Source organism: Chelmon rostratus, chromosome 19 (assembly GCF_017976325.1).
Source record: "Chelmon rostratus isolate fCheRos1 chromosome 19, fCheRos1.pri, whole genome shotgun sequence".
In the NCBI taxonomy this organism is placed as follows: Eukaryota; Metazoa; Chordata; class Actinopteri; order Chaetodontiformes; family Chaetodontidae; genus Chelmon; species Chelmon rostratus.
The window spans coordinates 16,353,424-16,375,707 of NC_055676.1; the positions used below are offsets into that span (position 1 = coordinate 16,353,424).

Here is a 22,284-nt window from a genome sequence, read left to right on the forward strand (position 1 = left end):
CGAGCTTTGAGAAGTTAAAAAGACAGAACGTGCTCTTGACAGATGCTCTAAACAACATGAAAGCCTTGGACCAGCGCTGATAAACCAGACCCAAGGTTTCTTAAGCGGCTTGTTTTGAGTTTTATCGCCTGGTCTCGTTATTCATGAAAATAAAAATGACACCACCTTGTTTTGCTCAGACTCCCCACATTATATCTGCAACTTCTCATCATCCAAAGAAAGGACAGAGTGACACAAATGTAAGTTATGAGGAAGAGAGAAAAGGGAGAACAAAATCGGGTGAAACAACAAAGTTTATGACTTCTGAAAAGTCCCAAACACAGCTGCACACCCAATGTTGAACCTCAGAGACCAAGCATGTTTGGCCTCTTCCAGCTATGACTTCATGAGACTTTTTCATTTTTTCAAGCATATTTAGTCAGCAGTCATGAACATCTGTAATTTAACCAAACCCTTATTTAGCATTTACAGACATGTAAGAAACGGTTGAGAACACAATATAATGCAGCTTTTAACGTACTTCTTGTCCTGTGGTCACCCATACGTGGCTTGTGTATAAACAGATATTACAATATATGAAAACAGCTATAATTATATAAAATATGTCTTCATTGGAGAAGTTAAAATAGCTAACAAATACCTGTACATGAATTAACAATTAATATTTCCTCATGTCTGCTACAGTATAGTTTTTAATAAAGCATTTATTTAACATTTATATCGTGCTTTAAAAACACTAAATAGGGGAACTTGAAGTGTTACCATTTGCACAACCGAGGATGCACTTTCTTCTGTATGAAGGAAAAACATGGATTTCAGCTGTATAATAAATAAGCCAACTGTCTCTACATGTGTATATTTTCTTCAGTTTTAGGTCTGAATGGGACTCAAAATCATTTTGTTCTCAAGCTGGATGCTGCACTTCTGCACTGTGAGATTATGTTGCCTTCTTGTTTTCTGCTGTGAAATTAATAGAACCATTACTGGAAATCTTTCCTTTTTTAAAATATCATATGAAGCATAATATAGCATGTAGAGATTTATTTGTCAGCGTTGTGAACTTGATAATGTAAAGTGATCGAGAATTGTGGCCCTCTGGCTTTGAGAAGATCTCCCTCTGGTGGATCACTCAGCTATCATCCACACAGCTGTTCAGCAGCTGAGTGCATGCAGTGAGTGGGATGGCCTGTTCCCCTGATGTCTTTAGAAGTCTGCTTTAGTTTAGGTATGTGGCAGATTTAGGGTGGAGCATCACTACTTTGTGCACCTATTAAAGCTTGAAATGACCATTTTTTGCTGCTCAGGAGTCCACTTTTCAGTTAAATTATTGGCTTCATCCTTTTCCATCATCCTGCTTTGCAACAACCCTGTTCATTTTCATATCGTCACTTCTCCACATGTTTAGCCTGAATGACACATCAGGCTAATAAAACTGGCATGTGTGTTTCATTTAGCATAAAGTATCTAAGAATGTGTAATGATTTACATATGCATTATCTTTTCCAGAAATTATTTGAGTTCTGATGATTTAGTAGATTATCTGATTAATCCATCAACACACATTTTTGTCATCGTTTGAAGTTAATTTTCAAGCGAAAATAATGAAAAAATGGGAAACATTCTCAACTTCCAGCCCTCCAGTGGCAGGACTTACTGCTTCTCTTTGTCATATATGTTCAGACTAAACAAGACATGTGAAGACATCATGATAAAGACATCATAAAGAGGTATAAACTGCTTTCATGAGAGACTTGTTTAATGTGCTGTGAAGGAACCATAGTACATTTCTGAAAATATCAAATAATAAAAAAACATGCATTTGCACAGTCTACTCATTTAGTTAAAAATATTCACACAAAATCTTGTATATCATACAAAAATAAAGATCTGTGATGAAAAGGCATACAGTACATTCTGTTTAAAAACAGTTAAATAAAAAAGCAAACCACTTCAATATTTACACCTGACATTAAGTATTTAAACCCACCCTCTTTAAATATTCCAGTCAAAGTCTGTTCTCTCCGGCGCTGGTTTCCTCTTCCTGCTCCTCTTGGACCCTCCGCCCGTTGGAGGTGGAGGTTCCTTGTAGTCCTCACCCGAGCCGGCCTCCAGAGTGTCCTGGTTGTCCCTCCAGCTGTCAGGGACCGCAGGAAAGTCCTCCCCGGGAGAGTGCATCGGTCGACCGTACACCTTGCTCTGCAGGTCAGCGATGTCGTTCCGGATGTCTGCCATCAGCAGGAGCAGGAAATCAAAGGAGCCTGGAGGGCCCTGCGTGTGCAACAAAAACAGCTTATTTCATAGATGTTTAGTCTGTCAGCTTACAAATTATCCATGGACATGTCATCAAAATAACGCTTTTTTTGCATTTATTGGAAAGGTTCATATTTCTTCTGCGTCTCTGTATTTTCTCAGAAGCCACAGACGAGATTATCCCAACAGAACTCCATCTGATCAATGGACTGTCTAAGACTGGCCACTGGGTACTGAGCTTTTTCTCATGATTTGTTAACGTTAGCATCATCAGTGTTTATCTAAGGGGATAATGCTTACTCTGTACTGGATACTATTTACTTTGAGCTTGACAGTACCATTAACAGTGTCGTCCACAGCCCACAGTGGTCTGTTTTTTAGCCATGCTGTAGTTTAACTGTATTGTCCTGGATAATGGTAACAAGTTACAATAGTGTGGCATCAGTATGGATGGCCAGAATCTTACTGGTGGTCCGACAGGCCCGGGAGCTCCTCTGTCGCCCTGGGGAATCAAAACAAATATTTAGCTTAGATGATTTACAGTGGGGGAAAAAGCACAAGAAGAATTCATATTACTGTAAGAGTGACAGGAAGAGAAAACTGAGATCAGGATGAGTGACCACAAATAGCAAGCCTATACTTTTAAAGAAACGTATAGTGGAATATTAAAATCAAATTTTATATTCTTGTGTTTGTCAGTTAAACGAATAGTTTTACATTTTGTGAAATACATTTTTTTGTCTACAGTCAGGTGAGCTAGTTAAAAATACACCTCTAAAGCTCACAAGTGAATACAATCTGTCTCATTTATTTAATTCATGCACCAACCTGAAATATAAAAACAAAAGTTACACAACTTGTCATTTTGTGTAGGGATTGAACAAACATGTTGTTTCTTGAACTTTGGTGGTCCTAGCGGGTGTACCTTTTAACTTTGGACAGAGCCAGGCTAGCTGTTTTCCCTTGCATTCTGTCTTGAATCCCTGCTCTAGCTGTATTCAGTAGTTAGCGCAGAGATACGAGGGGGCATCACTCTTCTCATTGAACTTTTGACAAGAAGGCAAATAAATGTCTCTTCCAAATTGAGGAACTCTTCCTGAAGCTGTGTCCTGTGTATGTGATGGATGGAAAGGGTGTGCTGTTCATGTAACACTGAACATACTGTACAAGTAGCCTGACTGTGAAGTATCATGGTAGCCTGTTGACCTACGGTAGCACACACACGTTGACCTGACTACTGTGGTTGTTAGCTGGGCTCAGGGTCACACCGGGGCTGTGAGTGTTTTGGCAGATGGTTTGGATTTGTTACTCAGAGAGACAGATTACTATCACCCTCCAATCTATCCACACAAACATCCCAGCTGTACCGAAAGAACACCAAGGTACTATGTCAATAAAGCAGATGCACCTAAGTTGTTCCATACGTGATCTGCAAGCTATCCAAACAGTGTTACGGGTATAAGAAGATCCAAGAGCCAGTGCAAGACCAGAGTCTCTCCAGATTTTATACCTCACACTTCTTAGTCACTGTGGGGTAGATCAGTGGTCACTATTGACCAAAATCACAATAATCCTGAAAAAACAAACAAAGACACAAGTAAGGCTGTAATAAGTCAGCCATAACTAGCCACAGGATGTAAATCTCACCTCCTAAGAAGCATTATTTTTTAAGATTTAAATTGTTTTTGTCAAAACCAGATCACAAACTAATCACAATCACTTTTAGGTCTGATACTGTCTCCATAAATTAGCTACCCAAACTACCTCCACTGGACGCCCTCAGTCAAGTTAATTTCAGACATCCTGCTGGATCACAGAGCTTTAACTTCCCATTGATCATCAGCCTTGTCATCGAGCAGAGGACCCTCACCACTCTCACTGAGCAACAAAAAGTTCATTTTTAGTTTCAACAGGCCTCAGCTTTCTAGCTAATCTTTGTACCACCACCGTTGCCACAGATTGTGTCCATATTTGCTTTATCTCCATGAATGAAAACAGCCGTTAAACTTATCCCGTAGGGGCCAGTGTCCACTCCCCATGTAAATAAAAGCGGACTGTAGTCAAACTCAGCTGCAACTGGTCCACAGCACATTGCAGAAGTGTGACGGCCAAAGCAACATCATCTGCAAACAGCAAGGCTTATTTTTCTGACCTCAGCTGCCCTTTGATTTTGAATTCAGGAATATTACAAAAAAGAGAAGATGCACAAGCAAATCTAGTTTAATACAAAAAAATGGGAAGAATGCAAACATAAATCTCAGTGTAACCAGGGTGAAATCTGCATTGTGCCTACATAATCTGAGGCTTAACCATCTGCTGGAGCCTCTCTTTTAACACTTCGCCTTAGGCTTCCCGGGAAGGAAAAAGCCTAGCCTTTTGAAAGATGGTTGCTACCGCCTGTCAGACAATCCAAAAGGCACTGTTCACATGTGATATTCCAGACAAACGCAATAGCCTCGAGGTATCCAGAGTCTTCACACTGGTGGTCAGGAAGAAGCTACTGAACCACTTGAAAAGACGAGCTGTTGGTCTCAGACCCTCTCTGGCTCAGGTTGCAGGTTTGCAGGTGTGAGAAATCATGCTTAGCAGAGGTTATATCACTGAAACATAATGAGATGAGAGTGTGTGACCTCAAGTCTGATTAAGAATTACAAAACTGTGCAGGTTTAGCTCAAGATGCTCTCTGACCTGGTACACTTATTGAACTTACACACGTCTACTCAGATACCAAAAAACACTGAATCTGTTCTGTTTGTGTTCATACTGAGCAGCTCTTCCACCAAGTCATGCTCCTTTGGCCTTTCTAATAATACCCAAGAAGAGCTTTAAAACTTTAAGTTCTGTTTGGCGCACCAGTTTTCCTCTCTCAACTTGTAGCAGCTTGCAGTGATCGACTCATCTGCAGGGCTGAGGATCCAGCTGAGGATTTGTGAGGATCCTGGCACCTGCTTTGTGGTTTTCACCCTGTGTAAATCTGGTGAAGTTGAGAAATAATTTAGCTATTGGGAAATATCTTTTGATAGACACGGTGTTGGCTGATGAGCCAAATGCATCTAGCTGGTACTTTTGAACCGTCTGCACCATTTCTTTCCTTTGATAGAGGCCATGTTCATTGAGCCAAGAGTCAAATTCTGCTGCCAACATGAATGACTCCTCTGCCTGAGGGGCAGTACGTCGGACTCCTGTTCTACACTGTGAAAAAAGAGGCTCTTGTCTGGAATAGTTGTCTTCTGTAGAAAAGTTAGGTTTTAAGAAGAAATGAAGAATTACATGACAAAATAGCATCTGACCTCACCTTTAAGCCATCTTTTCCTGGTGCTCCTGGACGCCCCTGTTATATGGGAAAAAACAAACAAACACACTTTTGGACAAATATATTGGCTATTGGTGATTTGCTGATTGTTTTTTTTTGGGTGAATAATTTAATGGTCTGCCTCTGCTGCTTAGCAACAGACTTTTGTTTAGTGAGCTGACCCGGTAGCACAAAGAGGTCAGTAATGGCAGAGGGAAGCAGCAGGGAAACCAGCGTGTAAAGCCAGAATATTTTCACATCTAACTCGGTGAAATAGCGGCTTATTTCAACCAGAGTTGGTGATTGTTGGAACAGTGGAAAGACTAACAAAGACGGGTTTCGTGTTTTTTATTTTGTTTCTATTGAGTCTGAATCAAGTGTGTTTTAGGATGAGCTAACAAGGCAATTAAGTCTGTCTCAGTTTGCCAAAAGAGAGAGAAGAGAAGAGAAAGAAGAAACGTAGTGAACACACCGCTTGTGGGTGGGGGACCTGCACACCTGCGCAAATATATTGGCAATCACTAGTTGTTGAACTGGCAGTGGCTGGCTGCAAAATGTTAACATATCACCCAACCCCACTGTACGCCTGAGAGTCATAAATGTGAATATGCATGTGATTATCTGAGGCTGTTTCCCTGCCTTGCACCCAAACAGATATGTGTTAATGCTCAATTCACTACTTTCACAGAAAATTAATTTATTCTAAATCTTTTTAAATTCAAAACTGACATTTTCATCGTGCTCCACCAACATCGATTATCTGAGATTAAGTCTGTGCCTGCCTCCAGGCCATTTCTGAGTGACTTCAGCTCGATGGTAGAGAACGCTTTGATCTCCTTCCTGGAATAATCATCATTAAAGTGTGAAGACATTGTATTGGGAGTTGGGCCAATAATCAGATCAGTACCAAGCCTGTGAGTCACAGACTATACCACATTCATCATCTGTGAAACCCTGACATGCAGTCAAACACATGTGACCTGGTGGCCAGACCTCATAACTGTGCTCAGAATCTAATCAGGTTTATGTGTGGAGAGAGGGACAACTCCCTTTTAGTCAGACCTCACCAGGATTTGCACTGATTAAATGTATTAACAACTCATGAATATAAAGAGCTTTGAATTAAAACACATCCAACTGTCACACGCACAAAGCAACAGATCACTTTGTACTGTAAGTACTAGGTTCCAGACTTCTTGATTTAGCCTCATGCAGCCAGATATGACTGATTGCAAGTGTTGGTGGTCTGATTTATCAATAATGTGATTGCATAAACAGTCAAGCTTTAAAAACTAGAAATGTGTCTCTTTGGCCTCATCCTGCACATTCTTGATTCAGATCCCACACTTGAACACAGAGGGTTCACACTCGCAGGCAAGACTGAGCGCTGCACAAAAACACAGCGAGCCAAAGAAAACAACCGAAGCTGTAAAAGGATTCAGCCTTCTCTGTTGTTATTGCCATGACCACGTGTCATCCTTTTTCACCCTGCAAAAGTGTGGGTTTCTTTAAGGGTGCGTGATGGGATGGTATTTGTGTCTTTCTGAAATGTGTCGGCTCAAGAGACACTTGGTTGCTCTTGAAATCAGCCAATCACAGCTCTCCCAGGGCCTGTCTCACAATGCAGGATTACTAAATTCTCTGAATAACTTTGGTGAGTACTAAAATTAATGCCAAACAACTGAAACATAGAGTTCAGTAAAAAGAGTCTTTCCAGGTTTTACTGCATTCAATGCTGTCATCCAGATTAATTAAGTAATTCTGTTGTGTAACACAAAGCAGAAGTGTGGAACTGAACCAGCAGAAAACAAACACAAAGATGGACATAAGAGACCAGTGTACCGTGTCCAAGTATTACTCAGAGCAGCAGAGGTCACAGTCAGAACACAAACATTCATACTTGCATACATATAAATGAGGAATACGACAAATGAAATTGTATACAAAATGCAGTAAAGGTATCTATTTTATCTGGGATGAACAACGAGTGTCCACAGTTTTACCGTCAAAAGGCAGATTTGACTGAAACACAGTTATTTAAAATAACTGAAAAAACAGTATATATTAACTGACCACAGGTCCTCGCGGGCCCCGTTTGATGTGGGACAGGTCTGGTGTGGGTCCAATGGGTCCCATCAAGCCTCTCGGACCAGGAGGCCCAGGGTGCCCCATCAGTCCTGTAAGTCCCGGAGGGCCCTTTGGTCCTGGATCTCCTAAAACAATTCAGACTGAAATTAATGAACTGATCACAAAAAAGGTCAGACATTGAATATATGATGATTTTTGCGGTATAGATTTAATACTTTCTAGACATGTTGAGTGGTATGGCTCTAGAGATGGCAATGTCAGTGAGTCAGTCCACCACTTTGGTCCTGACTGAAATATCTTTACAACTACGACGGCCATGAAATCTGAATCTCTCGACTATTCCTCGACACTGGGAGGACAAAGTTTTCACTTATTCAGTGAAACATCTCAGCACCAATTGGCATCAAATTATGCAGCGACATTCTTGAACACCTGATGATGAATTCTAATGACTTTGGTGTTCCTCTTACTGTTCCTCTAGTCTAGCAGCACCATGAGGTTCACATTTGTGGATTTCAGTGTAATGTCTCAACAACTAATGAATAGATTAAGATTAAATTTGGGACAGGTATTCATGTCTCCCTCGTGATGAATGATGATAACATTTGTGCCCCTTAACTTTTCATCAAGCGCCAAAGTTTTAATTTGTCCATTACTTTGTTTTATGACCAAACACCTGCAAAACTAATTCCCATCAGCCTCAGCTGTGCTTTTTGTTTAGTGCCTCATACCATCCCTGCTGGATGTTGGCCAGTTTCTATGCGGAGTCTGACAATGTTTTATTATTTTTAGCTTCATGTGTTTTACCTGGGGGACCAGGGAGACCAGGGGGCCCTGGTAAAAATATGGGAGATGTCAGGATTTTCTCGCTGGTCATCTGCTCAGGGACGTCAGCACTGTTTGACAGCATGGCCATCTTGAATTAGGATGAAAACAATGAGTAAGTGAGCAGGTCATTTGGAAGGATATTCCAAATAAAGAAGATAGCCAACAAAAATACATATTCGTATAAGTCTGTTTTTCCTTAACTTGGAAGTGCTGTCAAACATCCAAATGCTTAACCGCACAATTTTGTCATTCCTAACATGGTTTAACAAACAGTGATTTATAAAGTAGCGTACTGTCAAATGGGACGGGTAAATTACACACTGAAGGGCCAACTTCAAGTAAAATAATTTTAAAATTATATAACCGGCCTAAGATGAAAGCTGATCTTCCATCTGCACCATGCTGCAAGCTGTAACCCAGACAGATGGAGGGCCAGGCAACCCTTCTGCATTATTCAGTAAGACCAGGAGAGTTCCTGCTCAGGATGCTAAGTGGCATCCTTGGGAAATGTTATCTTTGATCTCTGTGTAACATCATGTGGGTCTGACAATCCCAGAGGGAAACACGTCAAAGGCCTCGCTATGTTGCAAGGGCCTACAAATCAGAATTCATGCGCACAGACATAGAAGCATATGTCCACACACACATACCCCCCCACACACTGCAAGGTCATGGTTCACCTGCTAAACAGTGAGCATTATGCAAGACTGTAGCCTGTAACCTTGAGCACAGGTGTCTGAACCATGGTGTGATCCTACTACTCTGACCCACCCATGATCTGAATAAACGAGAATATACTTCTTCATATGCATGTGATAATGTAGAGTGAGCAGTATTTTCATTTTGTTTTCTAAATATATTAACATTAAGGAAAAGAGTCATACAGAGTAAAGCTGCAGAAACAGAGACCACACAGCTGGAAGCAATATGTAATGTGCTACAGTTGAGGGTGCTGAGTGCCACTGTTGACAGACTCGTGCTCAGATAGGTTCAGACGCCTGTGATTACACAGAGGGAAATGTAACCCCACTGTTGAGTTTCACACAAATGACCCAACAATTCCCACTTACTGAATAAATCTACCATCTACAGTAAAGAAAGTTTTTTCAGATATTTTTCAGTAGGAAAGAGAGTGCTACAATAAATCTCAAGAGAGTTGTAAAAATCTAACTGCTGTTGTTTCTGAAATACTGTCAGGTATGGTCTCCTTGGAGATAAAGAAACAGAACAGCTCTGCAGATATTTACATTAAGCTCAATCAAGAAGGTGTGTTTAATGCTCACTGGGGCCTTTCTGTGGTCGACCAAGAATACTAGAAAAAACCAAAGGATGTCAGGATTATGATTTAAAATAATAAAAAAAAAATAATGTAGTGTTTTAGGTAAATTGTATAGATTCAATCTTATATTTGTAGATTGAAATGTGTGCTTTTTTTGTTCCAATCTGACCCTTACCTTTTGTTTAAGCTGCAGAACAGACATCTTGATCTGGAGGAAATCATTACATGTGGCTGAGCAAGTACCCACATCCATCACATTGTCAGACTTCTCAAAGAGATGCACTGCTGTGAATTTGAAAAAAAAGTTTCTGTCACAGAAGTTGCCAGAAAATGTTTCTTTCAGGAAAAGGAAAAAACCTAATATCACATTGTTTATATGTAGACATTTAATATGATTTGGGCAGGATATGTCTTTAAAAAGTTAAAATTGTGCTAAAGCAATCCTATTAAAAGGATCTGAAGTGTGATTAGTAAGTTCATTGATTACTGAATTATTTCTATAACATCATAATGCAAAGAATAACTTTCAATAACCAAAAATACTGAACTGTAAGGATTGATATTTGCTAAGTCACATGGTGCTACTCTGGTGATAGTTCCATGGGTCGATTCAAACTGTGTGAGCTAACTGTCTGTTTAGGGGATGAGTGACTTATACAGTGCAGGGTAACTCAAGGTAACACTGTCACCTGTGAGACCTGAGTGTTGTGGGTCACATATCCCTGACTCAGACAGGAATGTGCTCTAGTAAATGTGTCAGAGCCCTCATGTAGACTAGTGCAGAACTAATGTCTGACTGCTGGCTCTGCTCGAGGTAAAACAATGCAATAAAATGATATTTTCTATATTTGAATATTTTGACAAAAAGATGGGCTGCTAATGAAAGTGTTTTTCTACGACCAACCACTCTTTCAGAAACCACAATACAATATTAAAGCAATAAAGTTGCACAATCCTGCAAAGAGAAAAAACAACATGAAAATCACAGGGCTCACTAGTTCTCCTGGTTTTGTCCCTGGCATGCAGTAGAATGGGCCCTAATCTATGAATGCATATATTTTATGGATGAGTGAATGTGTCTGGACACTACTTTCTCCTCTATGTTACAAAGCAGCAGGACATAAGGCAGGAGCATGACTATATGCAACATAGTTTCTCACTCCCCAGCTTCTTCTGAAATGTTATAGTAGGTAATGGAAGATAAACTCATTGGAGGAAGTAGCAAATCTATAGCCCCTGACTGCCTCATTGGCAACTGAATCTGGGGAAAAAAAGCAACCCTTTATTATCACCTGAACCATTTGTGATGTTTTCCTCATCCAGCAAATCAGAAAAGACCAGGAGTCACAGGGGCAGCCGTATGTTTGAGAGACAGAACTGTTCTGACATGCACAAGGATCTGCAATGTGTAATGACTACCAGCTGTCAGTGTTTGCAGTACCCCCATCTCTTTAACTCTCTCCTGCACGCACACACACACACACACACACACACCAAATACCATGTGTGGTCAGCCCCACATCACAGTCAGATGTGCCCTTGAATAAAGAGAAAATGTCAGTAAAAATACTATTCTCACCTCTCTCCCCCTTGGTGCATGTTTTCCCATCTTCTTCCAGGAAATAGCCTTTCTCACACTCACACCTGTAGCTCCCAACAGAGTTGACACAGATTTGAGAGCATGCAGTCATGTTTTTGTCTGCACATTCATCGACGTCTGTAGGTTACAGTGACAGGCAGAGACAGAGAAGGGACAGCAAGCAAATTAAAAAAACACAATGTCAATTAAAATAACTTTGAACACATTAACATACACATACCCAAAAACCTAGAAAAGTATAGAAAAACGTAACCTGCAGAATCTGAATCTACGATCTAACACATAAATAATAGATTGTAAAATATATATATATATACATACACACACACACAAACATATATAAGGCATATTTAATTAAGTAACCAGCTTAAACTTTTATGCACTATATGCAGGATGATTCAATTCAGAATACAGAGAACAAGGATAAAAGGAATGATAATGTAAAAAAATGCATTATCATTCATTTTACATACAAACTACTATGATGAATGAATTATGAGCATGGATTAAAAGCCAAACTAAACCTAAAATTATCAGTCACCTTTATCACATTTCCTCAGTGCAGTGTACTAGTGCATTGCAGTATGGGAGTCTCAATTAATATTTCAAAACGAGCAAAAGAAATCAGGTGATCCAATTTTACATTTTGCTGCAATTTATTCCTCCTGAAAGACCTTTTGCCGAGCTCAGTTTTAACCAGACCAATCCGTTCTAGAGATTGTTTAAAGATGACTGACTTCCTGTCCTGCAGAACTGCTATAAGATTTTCCTACAAGGATTTCATAAATCTAACAGACAGGAGAGGCCAAACTATACTCTGACACAAGTCACAGTCTTCTAGATGCCTCTTCTTAATTTCAATAAAGCTGTATCTTGTCTTAACACTTTCACCTGTTAAAAACTGAAAATGTAAAGCATCCCCTTGTTTTTAAAAAGGAATTATCTTCATGTGCTGTTGTATAAGGTCTCACCCAGACAGTAGGGCTTCTCTCGGTTTCTGTGGCGCTCACGGTCGTAGCGGTAGCCGGGGTAACAGGTACACACCACTCGACCAAAATGGTCAGTACACTGTTGCTCACAGGGGGCGCCAGTACACACATCATAGTCTAAAGAAATAAATGGGGCATTTCAGTTTTTTTTTTTTAATCAAAACTTCAGGCAACATGCCTGTCATGGGTTGTTAAATATTCAGTGAGGCTAAAACAAGAGAAAATAAAATGATGTGTGTTAAGGGACATGATGGGAGAGAATTCCAAAATAATCACAAATACACAAGACAGACATTCAAATAGTTTTCCCTACCTTCAGGAATACACTGGCCCAGCACAAACTTGAAGCCCTTGCAACATTTCTTTCTGTAAAACATGAAATGGACATGCATCCAAAATACGTGAACAATCACATAATAGGTCCCATATTTCCATATAATGTGCATAATGATTGACATGTAACAGGAATATGGATCTACAGAATTTGTTATGATTCGATCTTTGCCTCTGTGGGAAACATCTTCATGAAGATTAATGTGGCCAGACTACACACACACACACCTGCAGGTCTTGTTGCTGGATCTGGCCTGCTGTTGCATGTTCGTTCATGTCTGATGACACTCCTCTGAATTACCGTTAAATCCCCCCACGGGTTCACTATGCTGACAGTGTGGTGTTTCCTGTTTCATCTTCAAAAATTCCCTTTTGAATCTCTCATTTTTGACCAATACTGAACTTCACTCTTCATATATTCTCTATGTGTCTGCTACATCAGTTTGGTTCCTGCTCACTGTATCTATTCAAATCCATCCATCTGCACTTAGACTTTATGTCTCTATTTTCATAGAGATCATAATGAACAGAGTCACTGTTTACCCAAATAGTTTACATCTGTGTTTGCAGGTGAGGGAGAAAATAATATGATGAGACATTGTAAAGCAACAAACTAATTGGCTTTCCTTTAACATCTTCTCTGTTACATAATTTCTCCCCTCATCTGTGTTAAGTTTAATTCATACCATTTCCATGATAACATACTGTTGCAATATTTTTTTTTATCAGCACAGGCCACATCCCTCGCTTGCACTCAGCTCTAAGGAAAAGTGCTACCAGGTGTGACTTTCAAACAGGAGGTGATAAAAAAATCCAATTACACCATTAGTTTATGGCAATATAGTGCAGTAACAATCACTTTGATAGTGGTACTGGAAAAAAGATTACTCTATAATTCTTTACAGCCTTTATTCAGGAGTCATGATCTATTCCAATGGGCCTGTCTGGTTGTTTCATATAATGAAAGCTCCCCTTACTCTGCAGTCACCACCATTTAAAGACACATTATGTAATGTATTTATTCATTTCTTTTACATGGCTGTCTGATTAATATGTGGTCAACCAGGTTAACCATAGAAAAACATGATTAAGAGTCTATGGTCTGTGCTTGCAGCTCTGTGAGCCTAAATGCTAATGCCAGCATGCTAACATGCTCCCAATGACAATGTTAACATGCCCATGTTTTCAGGTAAAATGTTGACCAAGACAAATAAAAATTTTGACCTGATGATGATGTTAGATGAAAAGTTGTGGGATCAGCATACTTACTGATTCATCATGAGTGTTTGTACCAATTTTCATGGCAATCCATCCAAAAGTTGCCAAGAAATTTCGATCACATCCACATGGTGGCGATAGTGGAAAAGACAGGACCAACAAAGTCAGTAAGATTCATCCTCTGAGGACCATAAATCTCTGTACAAAATTTATAGCAATCAGTGCAATAATTGCTGAGATATTTCAGTCTGACCAAAGACATGGACTGACTAACAGACCGATATTGCCATTGCTGAAGCTAGTGTGACTTACAACTGTCTGAATTCCAGCTAGTAAACAGCACACCTCAGGAGAACTAAAGAGATGAATATGGTACATAAGGAAATCATTTGAGGGAATGATGTGGAAGAGTAAGAAAAGCAGACTATGATATCTGAGGCCAGTTAAACTGACAGATTTCAGATTAATTTCAGAGACCACTCTTTTAAATGGCCCATTAGAGACTTGGAACAGAATGAAGATGTATCACAGTGCTGTAGTACATTTTGAAACAAAGGATCACTTAATTTCAGTTTCTCATCTTATTACAGTACGATTTTCCATTTGCTAATTCCATTTCTATTTATGAATCTAATGACCCATCTATAAAAAGATTATGCTTTTTGCTTTAACATCATCACAGAAATATGATCCTGGTAAAACAAGTAAATCACTGACTCTGCACCACTGGAATCTAATGGGTCTACCATCTACAGTTGACTGCTTTTACAGTCATGTTCATGGGTACAGGATATACAGAGCAGCCAAGTACTTATCCACCACTCACACAACAGAATATTTACTACCGAAAGAGGGGCCATAAGAGCCTTCCTCACTGAACTTGATGCGGCCAGAAAAAATATGAACCTGCAACAATCTCTTTTCAAGTCTCAATGCTGCAACTCCTGCAGGTTGATGTACAAATTAGAGGGACAAGCACCACTTAGGAGGTCCTCCATGAGCTGAGAGCAGGCCACAAGTAGTTTTTGTGTATGTATCTAAATATAGTGTCTGTGTGCGTGCATGTGTCTGTGTGTGCGCGCTTCTGCGTGCACGCAATTCAGTGTTTATGTGTTGGTGGATTTCATGCATATGTTCATTGCGGGCTTGCAATGTGTGATTCTGCTTTTGAAAGTTCATATATTGAATTTGATTGATAAAAATGGCACCCACTGTTGATTTACAAAATAAGAAATGTGCTAACAGAGACGTAGATTCATGCACATACAATATACAACCTGGACACTTTTGTTTCAAAGCTAAATTCAGATAAAGTGTAGAGACAGGCACCTTGGATAAAGTGACAATGAGTAGAACCATGTCTAACATATCAGGAAAGTGAAAGAAAAGCAGAGATGGCATTAGATAAGACACTTCTTGACATATTTCATCACAGATGGCATCTACTTCCTCTGTAGGGGAAACCCTGTTTTCTTTATCCGTTATTTTGAAATAAGCAGTTATTTAGGCTAAAATATCTTATTTCAGTAAATAACTGTACTATAAAATGTAGGAGTGAATGCCAAATTGTGGAAAATCGTATCCATTTCTGCCTTTCCATTTGTGTAAGTTACATTTCAGCATAAAGTGTGTTGTTTGTGGGTGAGAGAGGCTACGGCTTGGACACGCTGAGAGCGCTGATCTGACGATGGTTTCCTGTGTGACCCAATATTTCATGTCACAATAACATCCTCATGAGGACAGAAGACACTTATAGCAAATAACCAGTTTAGCAAAATAACCATGGTTAGTTGAACAATCATGAGAAAACAAACATCTATGTCCATCTCCAGAAGATCATGAAAGAGGCAACAACATCCCATGGAAACTGGATCCATATCTGTGTTGTTCAAGTTCATTTTTTCTCAACTTATTAAATTTTCCAGAGATATACTTATTCTCCCTATAATATTCTACTTTATTGTACTTTCTCTCATTACATCATTAAATAAACAAGTCTAAAATCTAAGTGATGTTTGGTTACTTTGCAGATTAAAGCACTTTTAAACACAATTACAGTATTATCAGCCATTTTCCATTTATACAAATTGATTTAATTTAAATTGTTGATTTCTTATGTTGTCCCCTTAATAACCTTTTTTATTTTGACACATGGGCATGAAAGCAGGCAGACTGGGAGAGGTAGACACCCAGAACTGAGATGGTAATGATATGACCTGTCTACAAGTTAAAACAACATGCCAGTAAAGACTCTGGGTGACGGATACGAAGCTGAAGGTCAGCGCATTAAAGCAACACAATAACCTCAAACCAACTACATGATTTATCGTCTGGGGGTGGAAAATCCGTCAGGTCTTGGATATGGAGGGTCTCAAGAGATAAACTGCTGATACATGAAAATAACATTCTCATCATGGACCAGATGTATAGCTCTGTGCAACTATGTGATCCAGTCAGAGTTTATATATCAAAATATGTATAGTAATATAAATTAAAACTGTTGGTTGTTTTTTACTGCCTGGTTACATGTTAGTGTCCAGTTGGACGAATATTCAAACTAATGCTCTGCAGTCATACTATTGCCTACTTTAAAGAGAGATTTTTGTCAATTGACATGTTGTGGCAATGGCTAAGGCTGCAATTAGTGCTTACAGTCCAAACACACCTTTCCAGAATGGTAAGTGTTTAAGTTGCTTGGGGTAAAACTGTAATGTTTTCCCATGGTGAGGGCCAAGTTAACTCTAAAAGAAGCAACTCCTTTTATAAATGCAGTGTGTATGGAGAGAACTCCAGCCTCTGCACGAGCACACAAACACGTGAATCGAGGAGGATATAATTCTTTTCAAACAGCTTTGTCTATATTTAAACAGCTGTCTGAGTCAATACCTGGCATTGATTGCCAAAAACCTATTTAACAGTACAGTCCACCTCAGCTCTGCTCACACTATTTGAACAACAGAAACAGCTTAGATCTAAATCACTCTCCACAGTGACACACTAGGGGACAGAATAACTGATATCCAGAAAATTAAGCATGGGTAAGACCATGCTGAGGGATGACGCACAGGGCCCTTAGCACATTTCATAACAACAGCTAAGAATACAATCCGGTGCAAGCTTGTTAGCTGCTCATGTACTTCATGCAAATTAGCAAACAAATTTAAAACACATGTGGATTTCATTTATATTCATGAGCGAGAGAACAAGGGGGAAAGATATCTCAAACACTTTTCTACAAGAATATCAATGAGCAGAGTTTGCGAAGTCACATGCTGATACACACACACACACAGACACAATACCAGCTTTGTGACTGACATTTAATTTGAGGCACACTACACCGTGAGTCCTGCACTTGTAAGAATCAGAATGAGTTCAAAATGAGCAGAGACTCAGACATCAGAAATTGTTTTGCCACCTGTGCCTTTTTTTTACCTAAAGGTTTTTTCATTTTGTCAGTGATCCATATCATTTTACAGGCCCCCCTGAAAACTAGACATAGATTAGTCTGACCTCAGTTACCCGGGTTGAACCATGAACACTCTAATTACCTTATAAACAATGGACCTCCCCTGAACCAACATGGTGGACCAGCCTGGGCTGGTTTTGTCCTGTAATGAAACATACTGATTGACAATGACACATGAGTTAGCGTGGAAGCAACTACGGTAGCAATAAGTGCACAAGGATGAAGATGCATATAGTACATGCAGCTTCACAAGAGAGGCCCCCTTTATCACAACACTGCACCCCTCTTCTCTCTTACAGTGATAACAATTACAAAACTAAAGGGTATCACACACACAAACATACACAGCTGTGAGACAACACATGCAGACCGCTCAGTGGAGGCTTATTTGTGCAGCATTGCTGCCAGTGATATACAATAACATGTCTGCATTCCACTCAAGAGAACATGTCAAACTGGAGAGGAGACAACCGCTGCGCTCACACTAATTAGCCTGCTCATGCTGAATGCTGTGAATTAAGAGATACATTAAAAGACTACTAATTCAATAACTAAATAATATAATGGTCGAACAGAAAATGTCGAAAACAATCTGGTTATAGCTTCTCAAATGTAAGGATTTACAATTTTTCTCTGTTTTGTATCATTGAATATTTCTGAATTTTGGTCAGACGAGACAAGCACTGTGCAAGTGTAGAAGCTATTGCAGAAGTGTTGTTTAGCTTGCAAATTTATTGCAAGGTACTGCCAAAGGGCAGTGCACAGTAGCACAATGAGCAAGCAGAGTCTTCAAGCTGATTAAAAGGGAAATGAGAGTAAGGTACAGTACATATGGGTAAATATCAGGATTTTCTTTTTCAAACTTCAGTTTCTTGTCATAACCTGCAGCACTTCCCTCCAGCTCCTTCAGCACATCCAGATGTAGTTTCCCCACTGACTTATCCCTCTCTTTTTCGCTGCTAATTTCAAATCCAAAACCCTGGCACTGGCATTCTAAACTAATACTTATCCAAAACACAACTGTTCATCTTTTCATGTACTGCAGATATATTGCAGACCTCTGAACTCTCCTCTAGCAGGATCCACTCACTCCTCAACCTTAGACAGCAGGATCACTCGTTAACCTCTGCTGTACACTCAAAGTCCACTTTTCAAGTGCTGCCCTCACACGTACGCCCTTACATGTATCACTCTGCTGTCAAAAAACCTTTTGAATAGTAGTTCTTGGGCTACACTCAGTAGCTATTTCTCAGTTTTCAGCGACAGTTCTTGTTTAGTCCTTATCTTGAAGAAACCCAGAGCTGAATTGTGAATATAAATGATAGGCATGTGAGACATATGTATGTGCTTTGCTGTTTGGCTGCTGTTCTAAGGAATGCTTCATGTTTAGAAATGTAGAGTGGGAATAAATGCCGAATTTTTCTTTGCACCAAAAAACCCTTTTGTTTTTGTGGTGTCCTCTAAGCAACTAAGCTATACTATCATTTGCAGACACACATTCACAGACACACATTCACACTCGAGAATCAGTCAGTTCTTAGAGGTTATTCGTTTTTCATTGAATGTGAATAAATATCACAAATACAGCTGCTGATGCTGTGTGTGTGTGTGTGAGCTCCAGATACATTCTCATCTGCAAACTATGGTCACTCATCTAGACAAAGGCATTTCTCTGATGTCCTAGTGTTTGGATTAGAGCTGACACTACGAACTGATTAATTGATTGACAGAAAATGACCGCAACAATTCTGATTATTGAGTGTTTTAAGCCCCTTTTAAGCAAACATTCACAAATGTGAATATTTTCTTCTATTACAGTAAACTGAAAATACTTTGTACTGTTCATCAGACAAGAAAAGTTTTTTTTCACTAGTTTCTGATTTTTCTGAACAAAAAATTAAAAATCTGTGAAAATAAACATAACGCTTGGATATCTTGAAATACTTAGTTGGGTGATAAATATCGCCACAGCAACAACAAGTCCACTTTTGACAACAGAAAGGGAAACTTTAGATTAAACATAGTGATCTGTCTCCTCTTCCTTTAGTCGTCTGAAATTCCTACTTGGATGTATTACTACTGAAATGCAATAAATAACAATAAGAGTTTCAAAGGATACTGAATATTGTGTGTTATTGATAACCACATATTTAAGGCACTTCAAATGCTGTCACTGTTATATAAACCCTCTCAGTTATGCTTAGAAACATATGCAGACAAACACGGACATGCTAACAGACACACACACACACACACACACACACACAACCACATCAGACTCCCTCTCTGCAGCTTTAGCGTCACCAAAGAGTAATATCAACAACTGAACAAAGGTTTGCACTGCAGTTTGTAAGGCCTCTTGGTTTGGACATTTGTTCTGGAGACTCACATTATGTCATTTAGAAATAAAACTTCAGCATGTCAAAATGTGTCCTACTTCTGCAGGCCCATACTGGTCGTCATGACAAACAGGAGATAAAGTTTAGCAACACATTAGCTATTCTAGATCCTGACAAAACTATAGTATATTAAGAGGGACAGTTACTTCTGCAAGTGACGTATCCCAGAAACAACGCCAGAGGAGGAAGGGTTTATAGGAACACATAAAAAAACAAAGTTTGGAGAGTACATCTTCAGAATGCCTGGATACCTTTTTGTTTTCCAAACCCCCAGACTGGAAAGGTCATTTATTCTGCTAAAAATACAACACGGAAGGAATCAGACATCAGGGATTGTTGCAAGCCACAATTTTTTCTATACTGGCAGACTTTTAGTCGTGATTCTTAATGCATGAACATTCCTCTTTCAAATGTGTTGCTGTTACTTCAGCTATGCTAGGTTATGTCCTTTTTTTGTTAGCAAATCTAATGTAATTACAGATGATTGTTTGGAGATGCCATAAAAGGGTTAACGATGTTGGAGAATGTGTTTTTCCACAAGTTAATATCTGTCTGTTGGAGGAAGGTCATTGCAGACAACAGTTGTAGCATTATAACCCCAATGCACTTAGCAGTATAACTCAGCATGAAGACTAAAGGGACATTTCATAGACTGAGGGGTCCAACAACAACTCAGCTGTTCAAGAGCTTCATACAAGTTCTGAAATTTATGAGAAGGGTGGAATGGGCTAGTTGTTACTGGCACAATACCTCTACAACACAAATAAAATGTGTTTAATATTTAACAGTATCTGGTGCTTGATAAGATGATTGGATGTTTTGGCACTTTAATCACTGATAAATGTGCAAAAGTAATTTCTGAAGTCATATATTCCCTACTTGCACCCATATACCTTACAACATAATGTTGCTTACATGCACCTTAGTGTTTCTCCACCAGTTGCTATTTAAGGAACCACTTGGAAATTGGATATTCGCAAGCTCCATTAATCCATTTCTGGCCAATACGGGACAGAAGAACTCCAAGACAAGCTGCCAGACACACAGTCCTGAAATCACATTATAAAACTGTTTTGGCTAACACGTTAGAAAACAATAACCTACTTCCACATCCAACAGGCACACAGCAACAGCAACCCAATGGAATCCATAAAACCAAAACTGTCAGCTTAATGAGGCTAAAATGCTCAACTGAGCTGAACATGTGATAGTTTTCTAGGCCTGGGAAAGAAATCCTAAAGCAAATGTAGATGATAATGTGGTAAATGAAATGCAGGGAGGAAGCCACAAACAAAGCAACTGGAAGGGAAAATTACATTACAGAGGCAAGATGGTAAGAGAAGAATAAAGACAGGCCAGACTGGGACACAGGATATCACTTCTTGTGCAGAATAAAAATGCTTCAGTTGGCCTTTTACATTCCCTTTAAAATGAATTTCTCTCTGCCTTGCTTTTTCTATTTGTATCCAGGGTGAGTACCGTACGTATTTGTCTGCCCAGAGAAATAATGGCGCCCTATTTGATCACTAACATGGTACATTAACATAACCTATTGGTTAATGACTGTTTGAACTCTGTTTTCACAGCCCGTGACAGTCACACAGCTTTGGTACAATACGCCTGGGTAAGGCCCCTCACTTTTAAAAAAACAAGCAGTCTGGTTTGAAAATTGTGCAAATGCATCGCTCAATTTAATGTCACTAATTCAAAACTCTGCTTTTAATTCTTTCTCTTTTGTTTTCATTTCCTCTCTTGTGACAAAATGTTAAAGGGAATGCCTGGCAACTGTGAAAAAAAAAGTAGGAAAATATGCTGTCAGAGTATGTAGCAACACAATACGGTCACAAATTAAAGAGAACTGTAGCTGCTAGTCATAAACTAACTATAGTCCATTAAAAGAATAGTTCAACATTTTGAGAAATTTACTTATTTGTTCAATGAGAAGATAGAGTATCACTCTAATGCCGGTATATTCAATATGAAGCTACAACCAGCAGCTGGTAAACAACACTTATCATAAAGACTGTAAACAACTGGTCTGGCTCTGTCCAACAGGTAACAAGATCAGTCTACCTGCACCCCTAAAACTAACTAGTTATATTTCATTTGTTTAATCCATACAACCCAAACAGTATAAAGAACATATATGTTTTTTTTTTACTTTTGGGTGGAGCCAGGCTAGCTGTTTTCACTTTTTATGCTATGCCAAACTAAGCGCCTCCTGACTCCAGCTTCATTTTTATAGTTCATCTATGAGAGTGGTATCAATCTTCTCACATAACTCTCAACAAAAAGCAAATGATCTTAATTAGGATTCCTTTATGATTCCATTCAAGAAAAATTCATATGATCAGAAGCTCTGCTCTACTCAAACACTAACACTGATTGCATCATGGCTTGGGTGTGAGGTTCACAACAGTGTGCCTACATTAACAGCCCAAATCAAAAACAGGAAACATGTTCCTGCCTGCCTGACCAAAATGAAGCCACAGTGGGAAAAATTACTTTTTATAATACATGGCAAGTGAACAATGGCACA

General features: G+C 39.2%; 1 protein-coding gene across 1 annotated transcript in view; it reads right to left on the minus strand.

Annotated features, from left to right (window-relative positions):
- Positions 1 to 1,719: 1,719 nt before the first annotated feature.
- ccbe1 (collagen and calcium binding EGF domains 1) overlaps positions 1,720 to 22,284 on the minus strand; it is a 35,056-nt gene continuing 14,491 nt past the window's right edge. The window contains exons 3-11 of the mRNA XM_041960006.1: positions 12,640 to 12,692; positions 12,309 to 12,443; positions 11,317 to 11,454; positions 9,913 to 10,022; positions 8,438 to 8,546; positions 7,616 to 7,755; positions 5,546 to 5,581; positions 2,717 to 2,752; positions 1,720 to 2,268 (exon numbers count right to left, since the gene is read on the minus strand). Of these exons, the coding sequence (XP_041815940.1) occupies positions 1,993 to 2,268; positions 2,717 to 2,752; positions 5,546 to 5,581; positions 7,616 to 7,755; positions 8,438 to 8,546; positions 9,913 to 10,022; positions 11,317 to 11,454; positions 12,309 to 12,443; positions 12,640 to 12,692 (1,033 nt within the window). The 3' untranslated portion in view covers positions 1,720 to 1,992. The remainder of the gene's footprint in view (positions 2,269 to 2,716; positions 2,753 to 5,545; positions 5,582 to 7,615; positions 7,756 to 8,437; positions 8,547 to 9,912; positions 10,023 to 11,316; positions 11,455 to 12,308; positions 12,444 to 12,639; positions 12,693 to 22,284) is intronic.